Here is a 21873-nt window from a genome sequence, read left to right as displayed (position 1 = left end):
AATATATTTTTTTCCTGCTTCACACTAATCAGGTGAAGCTATCGAGCTCAGAACAGTCGTTTCCTGAGTTTCTTCCATTGTGTACGGTACTTAACTTATCTCTGCCTCTTTCTCTACACAGTGCACGATGCAATTCAGACTGACGACTGTTGGATTGCTTGACAGTCTCGCCCTCACACGGTCAATATTTTCATCAATCTTTTAGCTCCGCCCCCAATGACTGACGTGATTTTCAGGATCCTGAAAATCACATCAGTCATTCATTCACGACTGACAGTATTTGCCCTCACACGATCTTTTGTATTTTGAAATACTGTCAGTAATACTGAGCGTGTGAGGGGCGCTTTACTCTTACTGTTTTTTTGGAGTCTACAACTTACTCTTTCGAACTTGCTTGGGCAAGCTGCTCTGGAACGGAGGAAACTCTTGGACAACGGAGACCAAAATGTCTTTAGGGTAGTTGCATTCCACCTTGTTTATTCCTTACACATGCATGGGTACTAATAAGTCTCTTAAACGAACGTTACTTTAATTAATATTTATATAAGATGTAATATGATAAACCGGATTTACAAAGGCTTCTTATTAATAATTACAACAAAATAATCAGAACACAAATTTTGAAATTATTGGTAAGTAAATAAGGAATTTATCGGGATCAAAATATTTTAATTCATAAAGTTTGATTGATTAAAATGCAATAAACTGAATAAACGAATATGAATTAAATGGATAATAGTTTAAAAAGACTAAAGAACACGCTTTTATTGCTAATCAAACTAAAAAGTATAAAATAATTTTTAATTACAAAGAGTTCCTATTACAGTGGTAGAAGGTCGGACAATCAATCATAATTAATTACTTCAAATAAAAATCATAATAAAATTTAAGTTATTAACAGAATAATTCAAATCAAAGTAAAAAGCATGGTCAACAACTCTATTCGGCGCAACGTACTCACTACAAAAATTTGTGACATCGCGCACGGCTTGTTTGTTTTGTTCAGTGTACGGCCAGACTGAATTACGGGCGGGCGTGAAGCGGGCGATAAGCGAGCGAGCGATTTTTTGCAAGGCGATTTATTGGCCATACTAAAAATAGAAAATCGCAGATTAGTGGTGTTCTGTCGCCAGTAAACATGGCGCCCTTATCAAAACTAAAAAGAAATATTTTAATAGACAGTAACCCCTATATGAAGTGGAAATTATTTTTGGAGAAGTCTCGTAGATATGTAATACATCCTATTAATAAAAGTAGAAAAAATTTTGGAGAATTTCACCACCTATACGTCGAATTAAGAGAATACCCGGACAAAAACTTTGAATACTTAAGAATGTCCATAAGCACATATGATTTTTTATTAAGTAAGGTTAATAGGAAGCTTACGAAAATTACGACAAATTATCGATCTCCTATATCAGCAGAAGAAAGACTGGTAGTAACATTAAGGTAAGAATATATTCTTTTTATATATAATAATGAAATGCTAGTTATAGAAATAAGTTTTTATTTAATTTTATTATAACAGGCTAATTAACCAAATTTTCTAACAAAAACTACATTATATAATATTATACGTTAAACATAAACCTGGGTCGTTACTGCAGCCTGCTTGGTTTTCCAAGTTACCAGTTTTCAAAAGCGGAAGTTGTAAAATCTGCTGCTGCTGTTCTCAGCTTTTTTTCAATTTCTAGTTTTTCAAATTCTGTGAAATCAGTCATATGGGGCAATAGACTTTTAAAGAACAGTAAATCGGCGTTATCATTGTCTTTCGCTTCGTTTTGCCACATTTCAATTTTTTTGGTTTCTAAACTTAAAAATTCTTCTTGGATGTCTTTTTTGGTCCTTTTACGTACTTGAGAAATTGAGCTGCTTCTACATGGTGTTCGTAGTGACATTGATGAAGGTGAAGAAGGTTGTGGATGTAGATCGCTGGCTTCATTATTTTCAACGGAATGAAGTTCTTAGGTTTCATTTGAATCTTCATTGTAAGAAAACAAATTCCCCTGTGTAGGGGAAGGAGTAACAAAATCTTTTAAAAAATATATTTGTTCAAAATACTGCCACTTTGGTCTTACAGGTGGTGCACTGGCTCCCGATCTGGCAATGGGTATTTTGTTCACCTCCTTTCTGAACTGATCTTTAAAATTTTTCCACCTGTTTTTGGCATCCGTCACTAAAAAGAAAATATAATTTAATACACTCTTATAGCTAATTTATGATTTTTATATTTACAAAACTTTTGGTGATATATATACTTATTTATAGATTTTTTTAGATATTTGGCAACGGGTTTATCATTCAGATCGTTAGCATTTGCTTTTCGAATGGGAGAATCTACAGTAAGCAACATAGTTTCCAAAACCTGCCAAATTATTTGGGAAGAACTAGTGGAAGAATTTATGCCAATTCCAACTGAGAATTGTTTAAAGAAAGTTATAGCTGACTACTTTAATCGATGGAAATTTCTAGATAGATGGAAAACGCTGTCAAATAAGATGCCCACCAAATTCTGGATCTCAATATTTTAATTATCTACACTATTTCTTTGTCGTGCTACAAGCTGTAGCAGATGCGGACAAAAAAATTTTAACCATTGAAGTTGGAGGCCGTGGTAAACAGAGTGACGGTGGAACATTTGCAGGATCAACGATATTCAATTTGTTAGAAAGTAATTTGTTTAATGTCCCTCGTCCTACTAATTTACCGAACACAAATATAGAATTGCCACATTTTTTAATAGGTGATGAAGCGTACCCTCTAAAATCATATTTAATGAGGCCTTATCCGAAACGCGAACTTGATCCCAAAAAAGAATACTTTAACAAATGCCTCTCCACTGCTAGAAAATGTATCGAGTGTGCTTTTGGAATACTGGGTGCCAAATGGCGTTTTTTAAATAAAGACATAGAAACACTGCCTGACAAAGCTTGCATACTTATTAAGTGTGCTTGCATCCTGCATAATTCAGTAAGAGACAAAGATGGCGACAGTGATCTCCACTATCGTCACATATCGGAGCAATATCAGGAAAATAATCAACCTGCCTTTAATGGAAGAGGGAATAATCGAGGGAGTTCAAGAGCAATTGAAATTCGAGAACAACTTGCTGACTACTTATTCCACTTGCCAACTTAATTACACATCTACTATGTATTAAATAATTATGTGATTGTGTATGTAATTAAATAATTATATATTGATAAGCTAGATTAAAAAGACCTGTGTTCAAAAAAAGTGTTTCCTTACCATTACAATTACATGCTTCGGCCACTTCTTGCTATAATTTATCAACAGCATTTTTACTTTTATATAAAGGGTGACTATCTTGCCACAAAGGTCTTCTGGTATGAACTTTAGATATCAGGAGCTCCCTCTGTTCATGTTTATTACTGCTACACATTTTATTTCTTTTTATTTACATCTGTTTTACGAGAAACACAGCAGCAAACTATCCAAAAATCCAAACACGCTCGCTAGAATTTCAAACAAGTTTAATTACTCTTTTATCGCACGCTGCACGCTCAATTTTCGCCCGCCCGCTAAGCGTCGGTGTGGCTATTTGCATCTGTGCATTAGCTTTTGAAAAAATCGCTCGCTCGCTTATCGTTATCGCCCGCTTCACGCGCGCCCGCAATTCAGTCTGGCCGTACACCAGAGTGTTTTGTTGCGCAAGTCAATACCCACCTTTAGGTTGTCACGTAACCGTCAAATTATTATCTATGATTATTATCACATAACCTATATTTGTGTTCTGTGACATAACCTATGTACATAAAACGGAAAAAAGCAAGTTTCTTTAAAAGTTAAAGCAATATGTCTCATATTCGATCAAAAGTAGCAGTCCGCAATAATTGGACCACATCAAATAGTGGCCGACAAGTAAGCTTTTACTTGGCCAGTTTTGCGACCTGTGGCACACTCCTAGGGAACGTACTGCCCCATATAGGAGGTGTACCGTATTACGTAGATTTTGTGAGACTCTACAAGTAAGAGAAAATTCCTATTATTAGAACATTATTTCTAACTTTTTTAGAATTTTAGTAAAGGCTTTGCAGTGCCTGTTCCTGACAAGCTCAACCAGAGGTTTCAAAGGGTTTTAGATTTACTGAAGGTATAAGAGAAACTATTCCTGAATTTAGCACACCTAAATATGTAGTATTATGTTTTAGATTGATAAGGATAATAAAATGAGATTCATACCATTTATGGCATGTGGATTTGATATGTTTAGTGCTGGAACACTTGGACGTTTTGGGATCCACATTGGATTACCAGTAAATTTCACATATGATAATGTTGAAAATATTGATAAATCAAAAATAAAGGTAAATACTAACCAGCCTAAAATTATTTTAAGTTTTTAGCTTTGCTTTCATAGATTACAGGTTATTAAAAGAGCAATTTACAATAATTTTGCCCCTAAAATAGTACCTCAATTATATACTTAGAATTTTTTTAAATTAATTGTTAATTCTTTATTTCTATTAGGGAACTCCTAAGTTTACAAAACAAATCATAAATAATAGAGCAGTGATAATAGATTTGTTATTTCTATTAATTTGGCTTTCCTTATAGCTTCTGAAAATGATTGCTGAAATAAAGCTTTTATTGGCCTATTAAAAGCTGTAAATAAAGCTTTTGTTGGCTTTATTTAAAATATTTTTATTTTTTTTCAGCTAAATGAACAATCAGTCATTTGGGAGTCAGATGCAGGCAAAAGACTTTTAAATGCCTTAATAGTGCCAGAGAATGGTCAATTATATGCCATAGCAAAGGAAATAAAAATGAGAGACAGCTATAAATTATTTTTTGACACATTTTATGCTACTGCATCAGTATTTCTAACATATGCAGGCAGTGTGACCCTAAATCAAAGACTAAACCTCTATTCTAAGCCAAGGAGCCTGAGAATTTTGGGATATTGTCTTATTGCTTTTGTAAATACTGCAAACTATGTGATGTTGAAGGATCTGACTCAGCATATCTATGAAGAAAAAATTGACAAAGAGCTGAAAGAGTTAAGCCCTATTTTTGCAGAAGGTGGAAAACAATTTTATACTCAAATTTTGGAGAGAAATAAGGCTTTAAGAGTATTAATGGGAAAGGAAGGAGAAGCAAAATACACAGTGCTGGGCAATGAGAATTTTTTAATAAGGACTAAACACTTGCCTTTGGTTCAGAGGAAAGCCTATTTTGAAGAGCAAGAAAGTAGTAGTGAAACATCACTTCTAAGCTAGTTTAAATACGTATATTTTATTGTGTGAATTTGTGATGTTAATAACTAAATGTAAAGATAACAGTTGAAATGTCCCTATCTGCATTATAAGTGGTCTCAACAGTGTTACTTCAATTTTGTTAAGATGATAGTCTATGAAGATGATAATAAAGTTGTTAGTACAGTAGTATTGCCTATAAATATATTATTTATATAAAGAATATAAACATCTTCAAAGTGCAAGCTGTCAGGCATGATGAATCGAATGTAGTAAAACTACTTTATTTCCTTCTGCTCTTAAGCGGGCAAAAGTAGTGCCTGTTTTTAAGAAGGGAGAAAAAACGAATATTGCCAACTATCGGCCAGTATCCGTATTACCATCCATATCGAAGGTATTTGAAAGGGTTATCTATCAAATAGTTATGAATTATTTAACTCAACATCAAATAATAAATAAACACCAATACGGATTCGTTCCCAAAAGATCGACGGAAATGGCCATTTATAGTGCAATACAATATATTATGGAGAATCTTGAGAGAAAGGCCAGTGTAGCTGGACTGTATTTCGATTTGTCTAAGGCGTTTGACACGGTTGACCATTCTTTACTGCTGGACATCCTGGAACGGTATGGCATCAGGGGTGCAGCATCTAAATTACTCAGTTCATATCTAGAGCAAAGAGAACAAATAGTTTGTGTGACACATTTTGGCTCACCAACGTTTTCCCGCCCCCAAATTATAGGAAGAGGTGTGCCTCAGGGCTCAATCTTGGGACCTGTGCTCTTCCTATTATATGTCAATGGCTTGCCTGAGCTGTTCCCTTCTGATATGATTTGTCAATTCGCCGACGACACATCAGTTATAGTTGCCAGAAAGACAGTGGCAGATCTTTCACGGGGCTGCTCATCTGCAGTGGAGCGCATGTGGACCTGGTGTCTGGACAGTAAGTTGTCTTTAAACTCTGGTAAAACAGGGTTGATTAATTTTTCGAAGGCCAATATTGTCTCAGAATCTCTACTTGTGTGGTCTGGTGGGCAGTCAATCCCTGTAGCCAATAGTATTAAATTCTTAGGAATACACATTGACCCCAATTTAAATTGGGAGAAACATATTAAAAACCTTTATTCCAGATTAGCTAGCTTGTGCGGATTGATTAAAAGATTAAGGGATGTAGTGTCTGAGGTATCTCTTCACCTATTTTATTTCGGACAGGTACAGTCGATCTTACAATATGGTATCTGTTTCTGGGGATCTGCAAGAGGAGCTCTAGATATATTTAGAATGCAAAACCGTATCATTCGTTGTTTATTGGGCATGACCTACAGAACTTCCTGTAGACCTTACTTCTGCAAACTAAAAATACTCACCCTTCCCTCCTTATACTTTTCTTCCTTGGTGTTATTTGTAAAAGACACAATCATTTGTTTGTTGAGAATAGGGCAATGTACGCTGAGGATGTGACTATGATTACACGACATAGAAGCGATCTCCGCATTCTATTGCATAATTCAGCTTACTATGAAAGAGGTTCTCATTATATGGCCATCACGGCTTATAGAATGCTACCTGCTGATATTAGAAGTATTGAATCTACAGAATCTACAGTCCAATTTAAAAAAGCTGTTTACCACTGGTTGCAGATTAAATGTTTTTATAATTTTACTTTTGGATAATAATTTTAACTTGTGTTAGATATTTAGAATATTTATTTTAAATTTTGTTATTTTGTTTATATAAGTATATTGCCTCTATGAATTCTAGATAAGAAAAATTAATGTACCCTATGGGAGCTAGATCCTCCTTTGTATGACGTTGCTTTGTCGTCCTGTATACGATTTTGTTGGCAAATAAAGGATATTATTATTATTATTATTATTTCAGACACAATAAGAGAAAATACCGGGTTTGAAAAAAGCAAGTGGATAAAACTTAATATAATAATATTTGAAATAAATAGCTTACATTTACCACAATAATAATTGTTAATTCAACCTCTTTCACATATGATATCAACAACACTTGGTTCCATTAAAACTGGTTCTAAACATCTGTGAACTGTGGAACCTAAGATTTCATCTAGCAGAAAGTGAACTAGATTTTCGTCTGCAACAAACCTCCACAAATACAGCTGCAGGTAATGTGTATCAACTTGAATCTGTTGAAGCCCATATTTACTAAAAGTTTTCAATCGGACACATTCCATGAATGTCTTTAAGCTTATTTTGATGATGCCTGTTAGAATAGACACTTTTGAAAACTCAACTGGTGAAAAAATCTCTATTCTTTCACTAAATAATTTATGCATATTGGAGACTAGGGTTGAATCTAAGTGGCTGGGGGTATAGCTTGACCAATTCGATTTGTACTGTGCTCTAGACACAGAAATGCTATGTGTCTTTCTGCTTGAATCACTACTGTTGCCTGTTGCAGTGCCCTGATCTTCATAGAGCAGAGCTACAGAGGCATCTATTGCAGATATATCTTCTACCACCCTCTTCATTACAGCTCTAACTGTTCTAGGCTCAATGGTATGTAGCCAATCCCTAGTCTCTACACTTTTTCTTAACATTTGAGAACAGTTATGGCCCTGAAGCTGTACATAGTAGTTTAGCAAAAACTGAGCTGATTCTTGCATAGCTTTGCAGATTTCAGTTTCATTTGTCAGTGCACTGCTATTCCTCTTTGGTGTAACAGAGAAAATTTCATCAGTTTTGGAGAGTAGAAAGTGCACACTGCTATTTTTAAAATCCAAGCAAAATCTAGAAAGTAGTAGAACCAGTGTTGGAGGCATTTTTGAATTAGGTCCTCCCTCTGCAGTTATGTTTCTTACAGAAGCAGTCAAGTGGTGCAAAAAGCACACAATAAGGCCCTCCCTGACATTATCTAGGCACAAACTTTCTCTAAAGTCAGACTTTCTAGCAAATGTTACTTCAGGGCCAATAAAAGATACCAAATCCTGTAAGACACCCTTAGTTTTTTCGACTACAGTTGTTATCATTGAATTCAGCAGCTCACTTAAATTCATTGAAGTGTCCTCTTGGCTTATCAGTTTTGGAGTAGCCAAAGCCTGTTTTACTTTAGTAAGTGTATCAGAAAAACCTAGTTTTAATACTTGTAAATGAGCCTTACATTGTTTTCTAGCAGCTCGATTAATGATTTCTGTAGCCATTTCCGTAAAATTTACATCTTTTGAAAATCTGTTACCATCAATTCTTAGATAGAAATGGTCAAGGGCTCTGACTAATGTAGGTGTATCAACAATTTCCTGCTCTGAATCTACTTTTGTCTGTACCAGAGTAAAGTATTTTTTCATATTTTCTTTGACAAAAGACTCGAGTTCCACAGCAGCAAAGTTTTCAAAAATCTCACTGCTATCCAAATTTTCTGTATTAACCCTATTGATAAACATATCATGGAAGGAAGCTACTATTAAGCAAATGTCACTTAGGAATCCTGAAGACCCCAGGTCAATAAATTCAGTAATATCTCTTTGCTCACTTTGGTCTTTTAACATGACAAGTTGTTCACTAAGTCTCTTTTCTGCACAGGACAAAAATTCCATACATAATTCAGTGGGTGGTTCTTCCAATTGTAAAAGCAAATCAACTGATTCTGCCAGTTCTTTGGTGGAGGCATTTGCATTGCAGAATTGCTTTCTTAATTCGGTCTTTAGTTCTGATAGAATAGCTTCACAATCATGTTTAATTCCCTGGAATGCTGGCATATCACCATATTGCTGTAATACTCTTTGGGCATGTAAATAGTCTTGGGTAGCTTGTATGTAGTTTTTCTCCTCCATCCTTGATTTTAGGGTGCCAGGAAGTTTAAATAGGAACTGCAACCTTTGCAACAACGAATGAACTCCAGACAAATGTGAAATCTTATCTCGGCTCTCTTGCAGGTTTGAGTTAATCTTGTCAGAGAATGATGTGATAGTTTCCATGTTAGACATCAGTAGATCCATCTCATCTTCCATCTTCTTAAAATCATTTTTCATCTTTTTAATTGTGTCTGTGGCAGAAATGAATTTATTGTAGTTTTCATACACTAGGGTTTGCATGTCAGAATGTAAAGTTTGAGTATCTTTGACTATTTCATTTTCATGATCCATTATTTGCCGCAAGGTACATTCTTTGAAGACCTTATCCAGGTATAGGTTTGGATCAAAATTCGGACCATTAATATCCAAGGCGTTCTGATTTTTCTCTGCCATTTTTGATGTGTCTGAAGAATGCACAGATATTAGTATTAATTCGGATGGTAAATAAGATATTAATTACCTGCACTAGGTATTTGGTTTAATAATATCCACAGAAATGCACAATTTCAAAAGAGAAACACATATTCTGTATATTATAAATTGTTATGACAATATTGTGTTTATAAAACAGCGGGCTTGACTGTCACTGTCATTTTGACAGATCAGCTGATGGCTGATTTTTTTTTACCAACAGTCCAAGTTGCTGAAACCATTTTATTGGCACGTGACTCATATAGACCAATGGCATATTGGAATAAAAACTTAGGTTAGAATGTCACTAATAGACGTCGCCGGATAAAAATCAACAATTTTTGAAATATTTGTTTATGTTTAAACGGAACAGAATATTGTTATTTTACCTTTGTTTGTAACGTTTTATTAAAATATACATATATTGGTTTTCACTCTTCGCGAGCCAAATTTCCAAGGAAGCAATGGCGGGCAACTTTTGGCAAAGTTCACACCAGTAAGTAGTAAGCAAAAAAATAACTAGATCACAGCTTACAAATTAAATAATAAATCAAAAATTCTATATTTGGTCGCACAATCTTTCTTTAAACATAGCAGTCAGCAGAAATGCATTTAAAACAGTACTTATTACAATTCTGGTTACTAATTTTTAATTACTTACTTTTACTAATTTTTAATTTTTAATTACTTACTTTTCAATCAAAGTTGTCATATGGACTGTTATTTTGGGGTAACTCGGCTGACTGGCAGAGAGCATTTAAGTTGCAAAAATCGGCACTCAGAATTCAAGAAAACAAAAAACCAACAGATAGTTGTAGACCTTTATTCAAAAATTTAAAAATCATGACAATGCCTGGCCTATACATTCACCAATGTCTGATGTTTGCCAGAACATACTCTTTTAGATTAAGCACAGTAAATAGTAGGCACTTATATGACACCAGACATGGGGGAAATCTTTTACTTCCACAACACAGGCTTAGTCTGACCCATAAGGGCTATATGACTAATGCCATAAAACTTTTTAATGCAATACCCGAAACCACAAAACAACTACATTTAAATAGATTTAAGCAAGTAATGAAAAACCTGATTTTGGAGATCTGTCCATACTCATTGGATGAATTCTACAATAGTCTTTAACCTAGTCTATCAAAATTTATCGAATACTATACTTTCATACCTGTATAACAAATGTTTCATACATACTTGTGAGCATTTCTGATGCGAACCAAAATTGTATTTTGTTTAATCTTTTTTTTTTTTTTATTTGCTATGTTATGTAGGTAAAACTCTGATAGAATAATGTCTCCCTTTGTGCACTGTATTATTGGCGTTTGACAGTCTATACCTTTTGACGATGCTAAGCTGTTGGATGTATTTGAGCAAATAAAGAAGTATTATTATTATTATTATTAATACCAGCAATTACAATTTTTTACCAAAAGATAATCTTTACTGTTTAAGTGTTATTGCTTAATAATAATAATAAGCCTTTATTTCCAACAGGCAACTTGCCCAATAACAGGAAACAGTTGCAAAACAATGAAAAATATAGTTTAAAGAAAAAAAAACACAAAACAAACCTAAAAGAATGAAAAGAAAAAAAGTAAAAGTAAAGTGACAGTCTCAAAAGTTATCCAAAAAATTAGAACAAATAACTATTAATATGATATAAAAACCCAATTATAAAAGTTTAACAAGATAATCACATATTCAACAAAATTAAATTAACTGCAATATACCTACTAACTATAACTTAAACACATGGGTCTTAATCCCACGAGTAATGATCCACCAAGATTAAAAGTAACTTAAAAGATTTGACGACTACAAATCTTCAATCAAAATCTACAAACTGCTTAGCAAAAGAGCATTTCAACCCACGGGCAAAATCAAATGTACTAATTTATGGTGATTCTAGTGCTAGAGGTTTCTCTTCTCTTCTTTCACGTATTCTGAGCTCGTCATACAACACCTGTGATTATGTGTTTAGTAATGTTACAGCCCAAACCTTATGTAATTATGTGTTTCCGTTAATTGTTAACTATACGAAGAATGATGTTGTTTGTCTTGATTTTTCTTGTACATTGCCATCTTTTTCCCAAATAAAATCCTTGCTATCAATGGGCAGGATAACTAATGTAATTGTTTGTATTAAATGCGATTTTAATAAGTGCTCAAAAAGCAGATATTACAATACAATTCATTTTATGAATTCTTTCATCTGTAATTTCTTAATGTTCAATCTGTGCGTTCAAAAGTTAGCAAATTGGAACTATTTTTAGAATCCGTTAACTTTCCTAGTGTGTTAATTCTTTGGTCTTCTAACACTGGTTGAGGTCTGACGAGCCTATTGATATCCTTGGTTATGTACTAATTTCCAAATTTTCACGCAAGCAATATTCACATGGTGGTACTCTTATTATGTTAGAGAAAGCTTTTTTAACTAAATTTGTATTTATTACTATTGACAGATTTGATCATCTATTGATTGAAAAGGTGTGCGAGTTTTCTATTGTATTTAGCAGTAAGTTAAATTTGTATAATTTAGGATTATATCGATCTCCATCTGGTAATTTAGATTTGTTTTTACAAAGGTTGGAGATCCTCTTAAGTGAAATTTCGGTTAATGCGATGTTGATTCTGACTGGCGATCTTAATGTAAATTTTTTAGACAAATCTAATGGATCAAATCAAATGCTTTTTAGTCTGTTAAACTCATTTAATTTTAAGATGAACGTGGATCAGCCAACCCGGATTTCAGCATTTTCTTCCTCACTGATAGATTACTTCTGTACGAATTTTAACCAACACGAAAATCAGTGTACAACAATCAATGCCGGTTTGTCTGACCATGAGGCAACAGTGGGATTAGTAAAGCTTAATAGTAACGCTAATGAGAATAAGTTTGCACGCGATAGACTTTATACTAGAGCTAATTTCCGCAAATTCTCCTTGCTTTGCAATATGTCAAGTTGGAATAATGTATTGACTACTGTTAACCCACTGCATAGCTTTCATCAAATAGTATTAAACAAATTTAACACTGCTTTTCCTGTTGTCAATATTAAGAAACGAAATAGAAAACCTTGGTATACTAAGGGTTTATGAGTATTTGGGAAAAATATGCGCTCTCTTTTTTACATTAGGAAATACGCTATGAACAATACAACATTTTTAAATTATTATAACAGATACCGCAAGATTTACAGAAACTCAATCAAAATGGCTAAGTGGACCTACTTTCAAAGGAGGATAAATAATTCCTCCAACAGAGCAAAAGAGTCTTGGAAGATTTTAAATGAGCTAAGGGGCAAAAATAATGTCTTGGTTATTCCAAGTTTCCTTAGATTCCAATGTCCTCAATTCCTTCTACTGTGATATTGCTAGTAACCTTGCAGCCAATCTCTCACAAAAAATAGATCCCAGGAGCTATCTCAGCAATGTGGTAGTAGCCGAATCTTTCTTTTTTGCCCCCACAAGTGTAGAAGAGCTTAAACAGTTAATGGTTAATATTAAGAATAAGAGTTCATCAGGTTGGGATGGGCTTTCTCTTAAAATATTTTCTGCTTTACCTCTTGTTGCTTTGCAAGTCTTGGCCGAGTCAATTAACTTTTCATTTATGTCTGACAATACAAGGGTGGCGATCGCGACTGTCCTTCTAACTTTAGACCTATAGCGTTATTGCCTACTTTAGCCAAGATAGTGGAACGGCTCGTTAAGGTGAGGATGGTTTCATTTTTAAATAGGTTTGGCCTGTTGAGTCTTCAGCAGTTTAGCTTTCGTGAGTCTGTGAGCACAAATGATGCTATCTTTAGCTTTCTAGAGCACCTGTACAACCGACTGAATGTTGGTGAAGTTGCAGCAGCGGTATTCTGTGACTTGTCCAAGGCATTTGACTGCGTGAGTCACAGAGTGCTGCTGATGAAACTGGAGCTCTATGGTTTCAGAGGAACTGCATTTGAGTGGTTTCGTTCCTGCTTATCAAATCGTGTCCAGGCTGTCAAATTTAATGGTGGTATCTCTAAGGAACTTAATATAAATGTGGGTGTTCCGCAAGGATCAGTACTTGGTCCTTTACTTTTTCTCATTTATGTGAACGATCTGCCACAACTGCAGGTAACTGGCAAATTTACATTGTTTGCCGACGATACCACCATCCTCTGGCACGACTCTGATGTTTCTCAAATGGAGGCCAATATACGTGCAGATTTGTTAAAAATAAAAGACTGGTGTGATGCAAATTTTTTGACATTTAATGTTTCCAAAACAAATATCCTTAATTTTAAATGTAATACAAATGATATATGTTTAAATAGTGAAGCCATCACCATGCCACCGTTCAGTAAGTTTTTGGGTCTTTCCATAGACAAGTTCCTTAAATTTGAAGACCTTATTGTGAATGTATGTAGAAAAGTCTCATCAGGCTGCTACGCCCTAAGGGTTATTGCCACCAGTCTTAATTTCTCCATCGCCAGATCTGCATACTTCGCGATTACCGAGTCGCACCTTCGATATGGAATTTGCTTTTGGGGTTCATGTTCAAATTCACTTTTTAGTTCAGTGTTTGTACTCCAGAAAAGGGCCATTAGATATCTATGTGGGGCCAAGCCTCGTGACTCATGTCGCCCGCTTTTTGTAAGTCATAATATTTTAACCCTGTGTTGTATCTTTATTTTGGAAACAGTTTGCTTAGTTTTTAGAAAATATAAACAGGAACTTCACTTAGGAAGCCACTATAATACGCGACAAAATTATTTGTTGAGGCTACCCATTCCTCATTTTGAACTTGTGTGTAGCTCTATCATATATGGAGGTAGAAAGCTGTTTAATAAACTTCCACTAGAAATAAGACAACTTAAGACTGAGAAAAGCCTACGTACAAGGACGAAAATATTTCTTGCTAGTAAAGCGTACTACAGTTTAAGTGAATTTTTTAATGATTAGCATTTAAGTATTTTTCAAAGTTTTATATAATTTTATTTTATTTTAAATTAGGTTCTTGTTTTTATTCCTTTAATATACAGTCTATTGGCTTTGTCTACAACTTCTATGTTTATATTGACAATAAAGCATTTTTGAGTTTGAGTTTGAGTTAAGATATCGACAATCACATGAACCGAAGAGAAATTTATATCGCACATGTGACGAAGAAGGAAGAGTTAAGAACGAAAGCAAGTTTTTAAAGATGTTATATACTGTACCAAAGTAAATGTCATATTACTTGCTTAGGAATGCACGGGAAAAAGATAAAATCCTATTCTTATTAGTTATAGTCAAACTCAAAGTAAGGTTTTTTGTTTAGAATTACAAAATGTTTAAAGCTATTGTAAAATTATTGAATTTACCAGAAAAACACAAAAATACACTAAAAAAAACCATCTGGCACCAAGCAAATTTATTAATATTACATTTACATTTCCAGTAAAAAAGCATTAACATAAAACTAAACTTATGCAACAATTGAATACCAAGACAGGCTAAAATTTATCGAGAAAATATTCATCAGTGCTGTAGTAACCTTTTTCCAACATCAATTTCTTAACTTCTGCGTTTTGCTTCTAACTGTTTGCGGATGATATAAAATTGTTCACAAAAATAGATACTGAAGACGATTGCGAATTCCTTCAGGTAAATCTTAACAAAGTAGAGAATTGGTGCAATGTCAATAGACTATATTTAAATGTTAATAAATGGTCTATTCTCTCATTTTCTATAAAACTGTTGCCAATCAATTTTGACTATAGAGCAAATAATGTTGTGTTGGCCAGAGTGGATGAGGCGATTGATCTGGGAATTACTTATGATGCAAAATTAAGTTTCGCTAAGCATATAGCAAAAATAGTTTTTTGACGCTGCCAAATTGTTGGGTTTTGTTTATCGAAACTGTCAGCACTTTGAAAATATTAATACTTTAAAACTACTTTTTTTCACCTACATACGCTCAAAAATAGAATACGGATCTCTAATTTGGTACCCAATTTATAGCTGATAGATGATATTGAGCGCATTCAGCGCAAGTTTATGAAGTATCTCTGCTTTAGAGAGGAAGGTGTCTTTCCAGCCAGAGGTTTGGATAATCAATTATACTTAAATAAATTTAATATTATATCCTTAGTAAAAAGAAGAGAAATTCTTTCCATAAAATTCTTATATAACCTTATTCATAACAAGATTGACTGTCCCACCCTTTTGGCTGGATTAAATTTTCGGGTACCAAGAATAAACTCTAGGCATTTTAGATTATTTAATGTAAATCCCGCTAGAACTAATATTTTGTTTAAATCCCCTATTAACATAATGTGTCAGAATTATATTAATAATAATTTACATGAATGGTTCGATATTTTTGTTGACAGTTCAATGTCCATTATAGAAGGTATTAAGTAAATAGGTGATGCAGAGTCTTTCTAGTATATATATAGATAGTCTGTTTAAGTGCATAGAATGTTAAGCATTTTGATTTTTCATTTTTATACTCATTTTGGTAAATTTTTCTTTTTTTTTTTTTAATATTTTTTTTTCTTTATATTCTTTCCTGTAATTGGGTAACAAACCTGTTGGAAATAAATGCCTCTTTTTTTTAACTCCTGAATAATTTATAAGATATAGTTTTTCTAAGCAACAGTGGAAGATGGTTACATAATGTCTTCTTACTGTGGTACATGATAGAGTTTCTGTTTATTGAGTGAATTATTGAAGAATACTTTTTAACAAAACTATATTTATGCCACTATTTCCCAAAAATACTACCATAAATGATGATCTTCTAGTTAAACTAGCATGCAAAACAATAGAAAGCTCTTCAAGTTTAAAGTTTATTTGATCAGAAATTAATGTGGGCTTTATCATATTAATAAAGTTTGTGAGAAAATTAGTTCTCTATGTTTCTTAATTAGGCAAATAAGAAATACCATTAATCTAGAAATACTAAAAATGATTTACTATGGGCTTGTGCAGCCTACATTTCAGTATGGTTTAATGTTTCGGAGGAATGCTTTCTAATGCAAAAAAAGAGATTGGGATGTATGGAAAATATAAAACCAACCTCTTCATGTACAGATATTTTCAAAAAATACAATTTTCTTACCCTCCCTTGTTTAGTAATATTTGTTAAACAAAATGAATCAAATTTTGATAAACATTGCACCAGTCATTAGTATTCAACGAGGGGGGCAGAGAATTTGGTTCTTCCATACCGCAGATCTACCATAAGCCAGAGTAGGCAACTGTAACGGCTCACCTTCATGTATAGGGGTAAAATGTCTGAACCTAATGCAATGCACGTGTAAAGAAGAGTACAACTCCAACAAATTTGTAATTGAATCTAAAGAGTTTCCGATTGAACATGCATTTTATTCGGTTTAGGAATTTTAGGATTTCTCAGTAACATAGTGAAGATTAAAATCTCCACTGTATTGTTTTTTTATTGCAAATTTTAAGTATTTTGGCCATTCTTTGGTATGACTAGTCATATAAATTACTCTAAGTTCTTTCCTGTAATATTTAGTGGTTCCATTAATAAATAGATTTGTTTTTTTATGCATTAAAGAAGCAATGTCAAGTATTAAAATCAACAGGGGTGGTAATATTTATAAACTGGTAAAATATGGCTTTTAAGATTCTCTATGGTTAATCAGAGATAAATATCTTATGGCACACTTGCAGTACAAACACTGAATTGAATAAGTAGGCCGAAGAGTTCCCCAAAAATCAAGGACCATATCTAAGGTGTGAGTCAACCAAAGCATAATAAGCATCCTTGGCCACTGTTATATTTAAGCTTTTTCTAATCACTGATTCAAAACAACCTGATGACAACCTAAAGCACAACTCCATATGTTTGTCAAAGTTTAACCTACCATCAATAACCAATCTGAAAAATTTATTTGAATATGTTAGAGTAAGAAACTGTGTACCCAAGTAGACATTATATAAAATACACTAAAATTTTAAATGTTTGTCTTTGAAACTCTAATGACAATAAATTACAGTTGCATCATCTTTTAACATTTGCCAAATCCTGGTTAACCATTTCATCAAGGATAGTGATATCCTTGCTGTGCCAAAGCTGAGTGGTGTCATCATAAAAATAAGTATTCTGACTTCTTTCCTGATAATCCATGGTAAATGATTAATGTAAACAAAAAATACCAGAAGATGGCCAAAATGAACCTTTTAACATCTATTCATTATGATGTCAACTACTTTAAAATAGAGCCCCTGAAGTTGTTTCAAGCAGAATCCCATAAGATATACAATCAGATGCTTTGGCCGGGTCACAAAAAACTAAATAAACTTCTCTTTTAAAGTGCAGATACGGGTTTTTAAGCATCTGGAAAATGACTTCAGACGTATTCTTGTATAGTTGGAATCTAAATTGTGACAGGTTGAGAATATGTTTTCTTCCAAGAAATCAACCATCCACTTTTTAAATAGTTTTTTCACAATTTTAGAAAGTAAGGGCTGTAAGCCTATTGGCCAGCAGTTTGACGAGGTATCCTTTCTATTCTTAAAAATAGGAATAACTATAGTCTGCTTTAATAGGTCTGGGAAATCCCCATCAAGGAACAAGGCATTAATATAATCAACCAAAACTGAGAGTGCTAATCTTGGCAAAATTTTAAATACATTAATTGAGAATCCATCCTAACGCGATGAACGTTTATTTATTATCTCTTGCAAGATACCTGTAATTTCTTTGACTGTAACAGCAATGAAGTAGAATGATTTCCTAGTTGCATGTTAAATAAGATGAAAAAGAATGTCAAAATAGGAGTTAAGTTTATTTGTAACAATTACTGTATATTTTCATTAAAAAAATCTTGTTTACAGCCAACAGTGGATACTAGACAAACAAGATCTTGTTCGGGAGAGACAACATGATCTTGGAATATTAACTGAAGAAGAATACCAGAAAATATTTATATTTTTTGCTAGTGGTAAGTTTTTCTATTATTATCAAAAGAATGTCTTAAAAAGGTTTTTTGATTACCCTTTAATATTTTTGATTTAAAGGAATCAGCATTTAATTGAATGTTTTAAATTTTTTAGTAATTCAAACCTTAGGAGAACAATTAAAACTTCGTCAGCAAGTGATAGCAACAGCAACAGTATATTTTAAAAGATTTTATGCCAGGAATTCTCTTAAGTGTATTGATCCTTTATTGCTAGCTCCAACTTGTATTTTTCTAGCTTCTAAAGTAGAAGAGTTTGGAGTTATCTCAAATTCTAGGCTTATTACCACTTGTCAGACAGTCAGTAAGTTATTTTGTGGCTGATTTTAGTTCTTGTGCAAGTGATTCATTTTTTTTTAGTTAAAAATAAATTTGGATATGCTTATAGTCAAGAATTTCCATACAGAACCAACCATATCCTAGAATGTGAATTTTATTTATTAGAGAATCTGGACTGTTGTCTTATTGTTTATCAACCCTATAGACCACTGCTGCAGTTAGTTCAAGATATTGGTCATGAAGAGCAACTTTTAACACTTGCCTGGAGAATAGTTAATGATTCACTACGGACTGATGTTTGTTTGCTATATCCTCCATATCAAATTGCAATAGGTAAGAACAGTGGTTCTGGTCCAAAAATTATAATATTGTTTAATTTTAAAAATTTTAACGACTGTATGAATCTTCAAAAATATTTGTATGCTTCAAATGGTGCAATCTAAATGGGATTGAACTGAATATCTAAAAGTGTTCTATTTTAAAATTTTATTGTATGAAAAATAATAAATTCAATTTGAATACTTTCTGAAATCAATTAAAAGTAAAAGACCCAATGATCTTGACTTTGATTGTAGCTTGAATTTTAATTTTTAAATAATTCTATTAATTTTTTTTGTCCTACTCTGTAAATGACTGGCCCTTTAATAAACATCTATTTATCTTATGTGGAATGTTTTTGAAAGGATTTACATTATGCTATCATATACCTAATTATATATTCCTATTTTGTCCTAATAGGTTGTTTGGGGATAGCCTGTGTTATCCTTCAAAAAGACCAAAAGTCATGGTTCGCTGAACTAAATGTTGACTTAGAAAAGATTCAGGAAATAGCAAGGTGTGTTATGAACCTATTTGAATTATGGAAAAACTATGATGAGAAAAAAGAGATTCAGGGACTTCTAGCTAAAATGCCTAAGCCAAAACCTGCACCTCAAAGATAATAATTGACAGTATTTTATTTAATCATAGTTTTATACTTTATTTAGTGTGATTTATACAATGTTTTTTGTTAAGGATATTCAAACTAAAGTTGTAAATTTAAATTTAAATGTAATATCAAGACAAGAATGTAATAATTTTTTCTCTAAGTGAACAATCAAAACATTTTAGGAAAATTGGCATGCAACTGGATTAATAATTAAGGTTATGTTTTCCTTGAGGTGCATTTCAGTACAATAGTGTAAATTTTTAGTAATAAGTTTTAATTGTGATCAATATCAGAAATATATCTTTCTGACATTTTATGTGATTTATTTTAGAGTTTGAGTCCATTTGTCTGATAATAAAAAATTCCTATAATTTACGTCTATTTGTATTATTTATAATAAGAATTTATAAGTATTTATTTATCAAGAGTAGGTATAACAAAGTACAATAGTTCTTTTAACTTACAATTCTAACACTACACTACTTACTAGAATCCCAAATTATATAAGTTAAACAAAAATAAATGTTTCTAAATTATTAACCCTTACTGCTAATAATATACAGTGCACTATTGTATTAAAAATACTGTGTGTGCACTCTTATCCTAAATAACAAAAATCTCATGAGGTCAAGTTATTGATATACAATTGCAAATTAAAAAAAATATATATATACAGTGAACTCCGGTTATAACGTACCCTCTAGGGTGAATAAAATTAGTACTTTATAACCGGAGGTACGCTATAAAAGAAACCCATAAAAATAAATATGTAAAGATTTATTTGTTTTAATTAAAGGACTAAATTAACAAAAAATACATTCTTCAAGTATTAAATACAAAAAAAGATATAATATTAATATGTAACATATAACATAGAAATAGGATACATATGCATATGTAATCAAATTAAATCTGTACTATTTATTAGTTACGATTTTTCAAAAAAATAATGTGTTATTTTTGTTTGCTGATTTTTTTTACACAATTTGAAATTGTCGACGTGCTTCTCAACTTTTAACGAGGCTTGTAAAATTGTATCATCAGATCCGTAATCAGTATATTGTAAGAAATTCGTAACAGTTTTAATTGCACAAGGTGCTTCACAATAACTTGGAATGGGTTCGTTCACTGGTCCATCATCATCGCCGCTTTCGTTATCGGAACTTAAACCATTTGTTGAACAGTTTGATTCTATAACTTCGGCAATAATGTCGCAATCCGTTAAGGTCTCTGTTGCTACCAGATTATCGTCGATGGTCGTAAAATTATCTAGTTCAGGAAGATATTTTTCTTCAGTAGTTACGTCTTGGCAGTGATTTTGCAACCAATAACTTAGCGGAATATCCCAGTCATCATCATCATCATCAACACTTTTATATTTCTCGTACCACTGATTCAGAGGCAAGTCATCATCTGAATCAAACTCCTCGATCGATTTCACTAGACCAGCATGTCGAAAGCAGTTTTGAATCGTTTTTTGTGAAACCTCATTCCAAGATTTCGCAATTATTTTTATCGAGTCTAGAATTGTTAGATTGAACGTTTCCTCACTATCCAATGCTTGAATTAGGCGATACATAAAATATCTACGGTAATAGGTTTTCAGGCATTTTATTATGCCTTGATCCATTGGTTGTATGACAGAAGTGCAATTGGGAGGCAAAAATTCTAATCTGATATTTGTCAGATCTACATTCTTTGGATGAGCTGCACAATTGTCCACTAGAAGCAATATTTTTCTTTTTTGACGTCTTAGTTTTTCATCCCACTCTTTCAAATAATTAATAAAAATGTCTGAAGTCATCCATGCGCGTCTATTCGATTTATAAATAACAGGCAGGTTTTTAATATTTTTCATGCACCTCGGTCGTTCGTATTTACCAATGACAAGAAGTTTACATTTTTCATTACCTGTCATATTTGCACAAACCCAAACGGTGTATCTTAGCTTTGATTGTTTGCCTCCCACACACTTTTCTCCTCTAAATTTCAGTGTATGGTCTGGAGTCATCTTGTAAAATAGTCCGGTCTCATCCCCATTAAAAATATCTTCACAGCTTTAATTTTGTGCAATACCTGGCCATTTCTCGGTTAACCAGTTCACCACAGCTTCCCTGCTAACATCTCCTGCTTCACCGGACACTTTGCCGACACTGATGTTGTGACGATAGTGATGCGAAGAGTCCGGATTAATCGTCCGTTCAATCCGAATATCAAATTAGTCCGAATCAATCCGGATATCTAAATCGTCCGGA

At 33.0% G+C, this 21873-nt stretch overlaps 3 protein-coding genes across 3 annotated transcripts; 2 read left to right on the top strand and 1 right to left on the bottom strand.

Moving 5' to 3' along the window:
* The first annotated feature begins 3742 nt into the window (after nt 1-3742).
* Nucleotides 3743-5405, top strand: LOC126741551 (transmembrane protein 177). The gene is made up of 4 exons (XM_050448015.1): nt 3743-3989; nt 4045-4114; nt 4173-4328; nt 4680-5405. Exons 1-4 carry the CDS (start codon nt 3817-3819, stop codon nt 5238-5240), a joined length of 960 nt encoding a protein of 319 aa, XP_050303972.1. The 5' UTR covers nt 3743-3816; the 3' UTR covers nt 5241-5405.
* A 1738-nt stretch (nt 5406-7143) lies between these two features.
* On the bottom strand, nt 7144-9627 carry LOC126741444 (vacuolar protein sorting-associated protein 51 homolog). The gene is made up of 2 exons (XM_050447856.1): nt 9501-9627; nt 7144-9444 (listed from the first exon to the last, which is right to left on the bottom strand). The coding sequence occupies exon 2, from the start codon at nt 9431-9433 to the stop codon at nt 7208-7210; it is 2226 nt and encodes a 741-aa protein (XP_050303813.1). The 5' UTR covers nt 9434-9444; nt 9501-9627; the 3' UTR covers nt 7144-7207.
* A 110-nt stretch (nt 9628-9737) lies between these two features.
* LOC126741581 (cyclin-C) lies at nt 9738-19932 on the top strand. The gene is made up of 5 exons (XM_050448066.1): nt 9738-9947; nt 18290-18396; nt 18509-18715; nt 18772-19023; nt 19429-19932. Exons 1-5 carry the CDS (start codon nt 9916-9918, stop codon nt 19629-19631), a joined length of 801 nt encoding a protein of 266 aa, XP_050304023.1. The 5' UTR covers nt 9738-9915; the 3' UTR covers nt 19632-19932.
* The last annotated feature ends 1941 nt before the right edge of the window (nt 19933-21873 follow it).

Source organism: Anthonomus grandis, chromosome 1, assembly GCF_022605725.1.
Source record: "Anthonomus grandis grandis chromosome 1, icAntGran1.3, whole genome shotgun sequence".
In the NCBI taxonomy this organism is placed as follows: Eukaryota; Metazoa; Arthropoda; class Insecta; order Coleoptera; family Curculionidae; genus Anthonomus; species Anthonomus grandis.
This window is presented reverse-complemented; position numbering and strand designations above follow the sequence as displayed.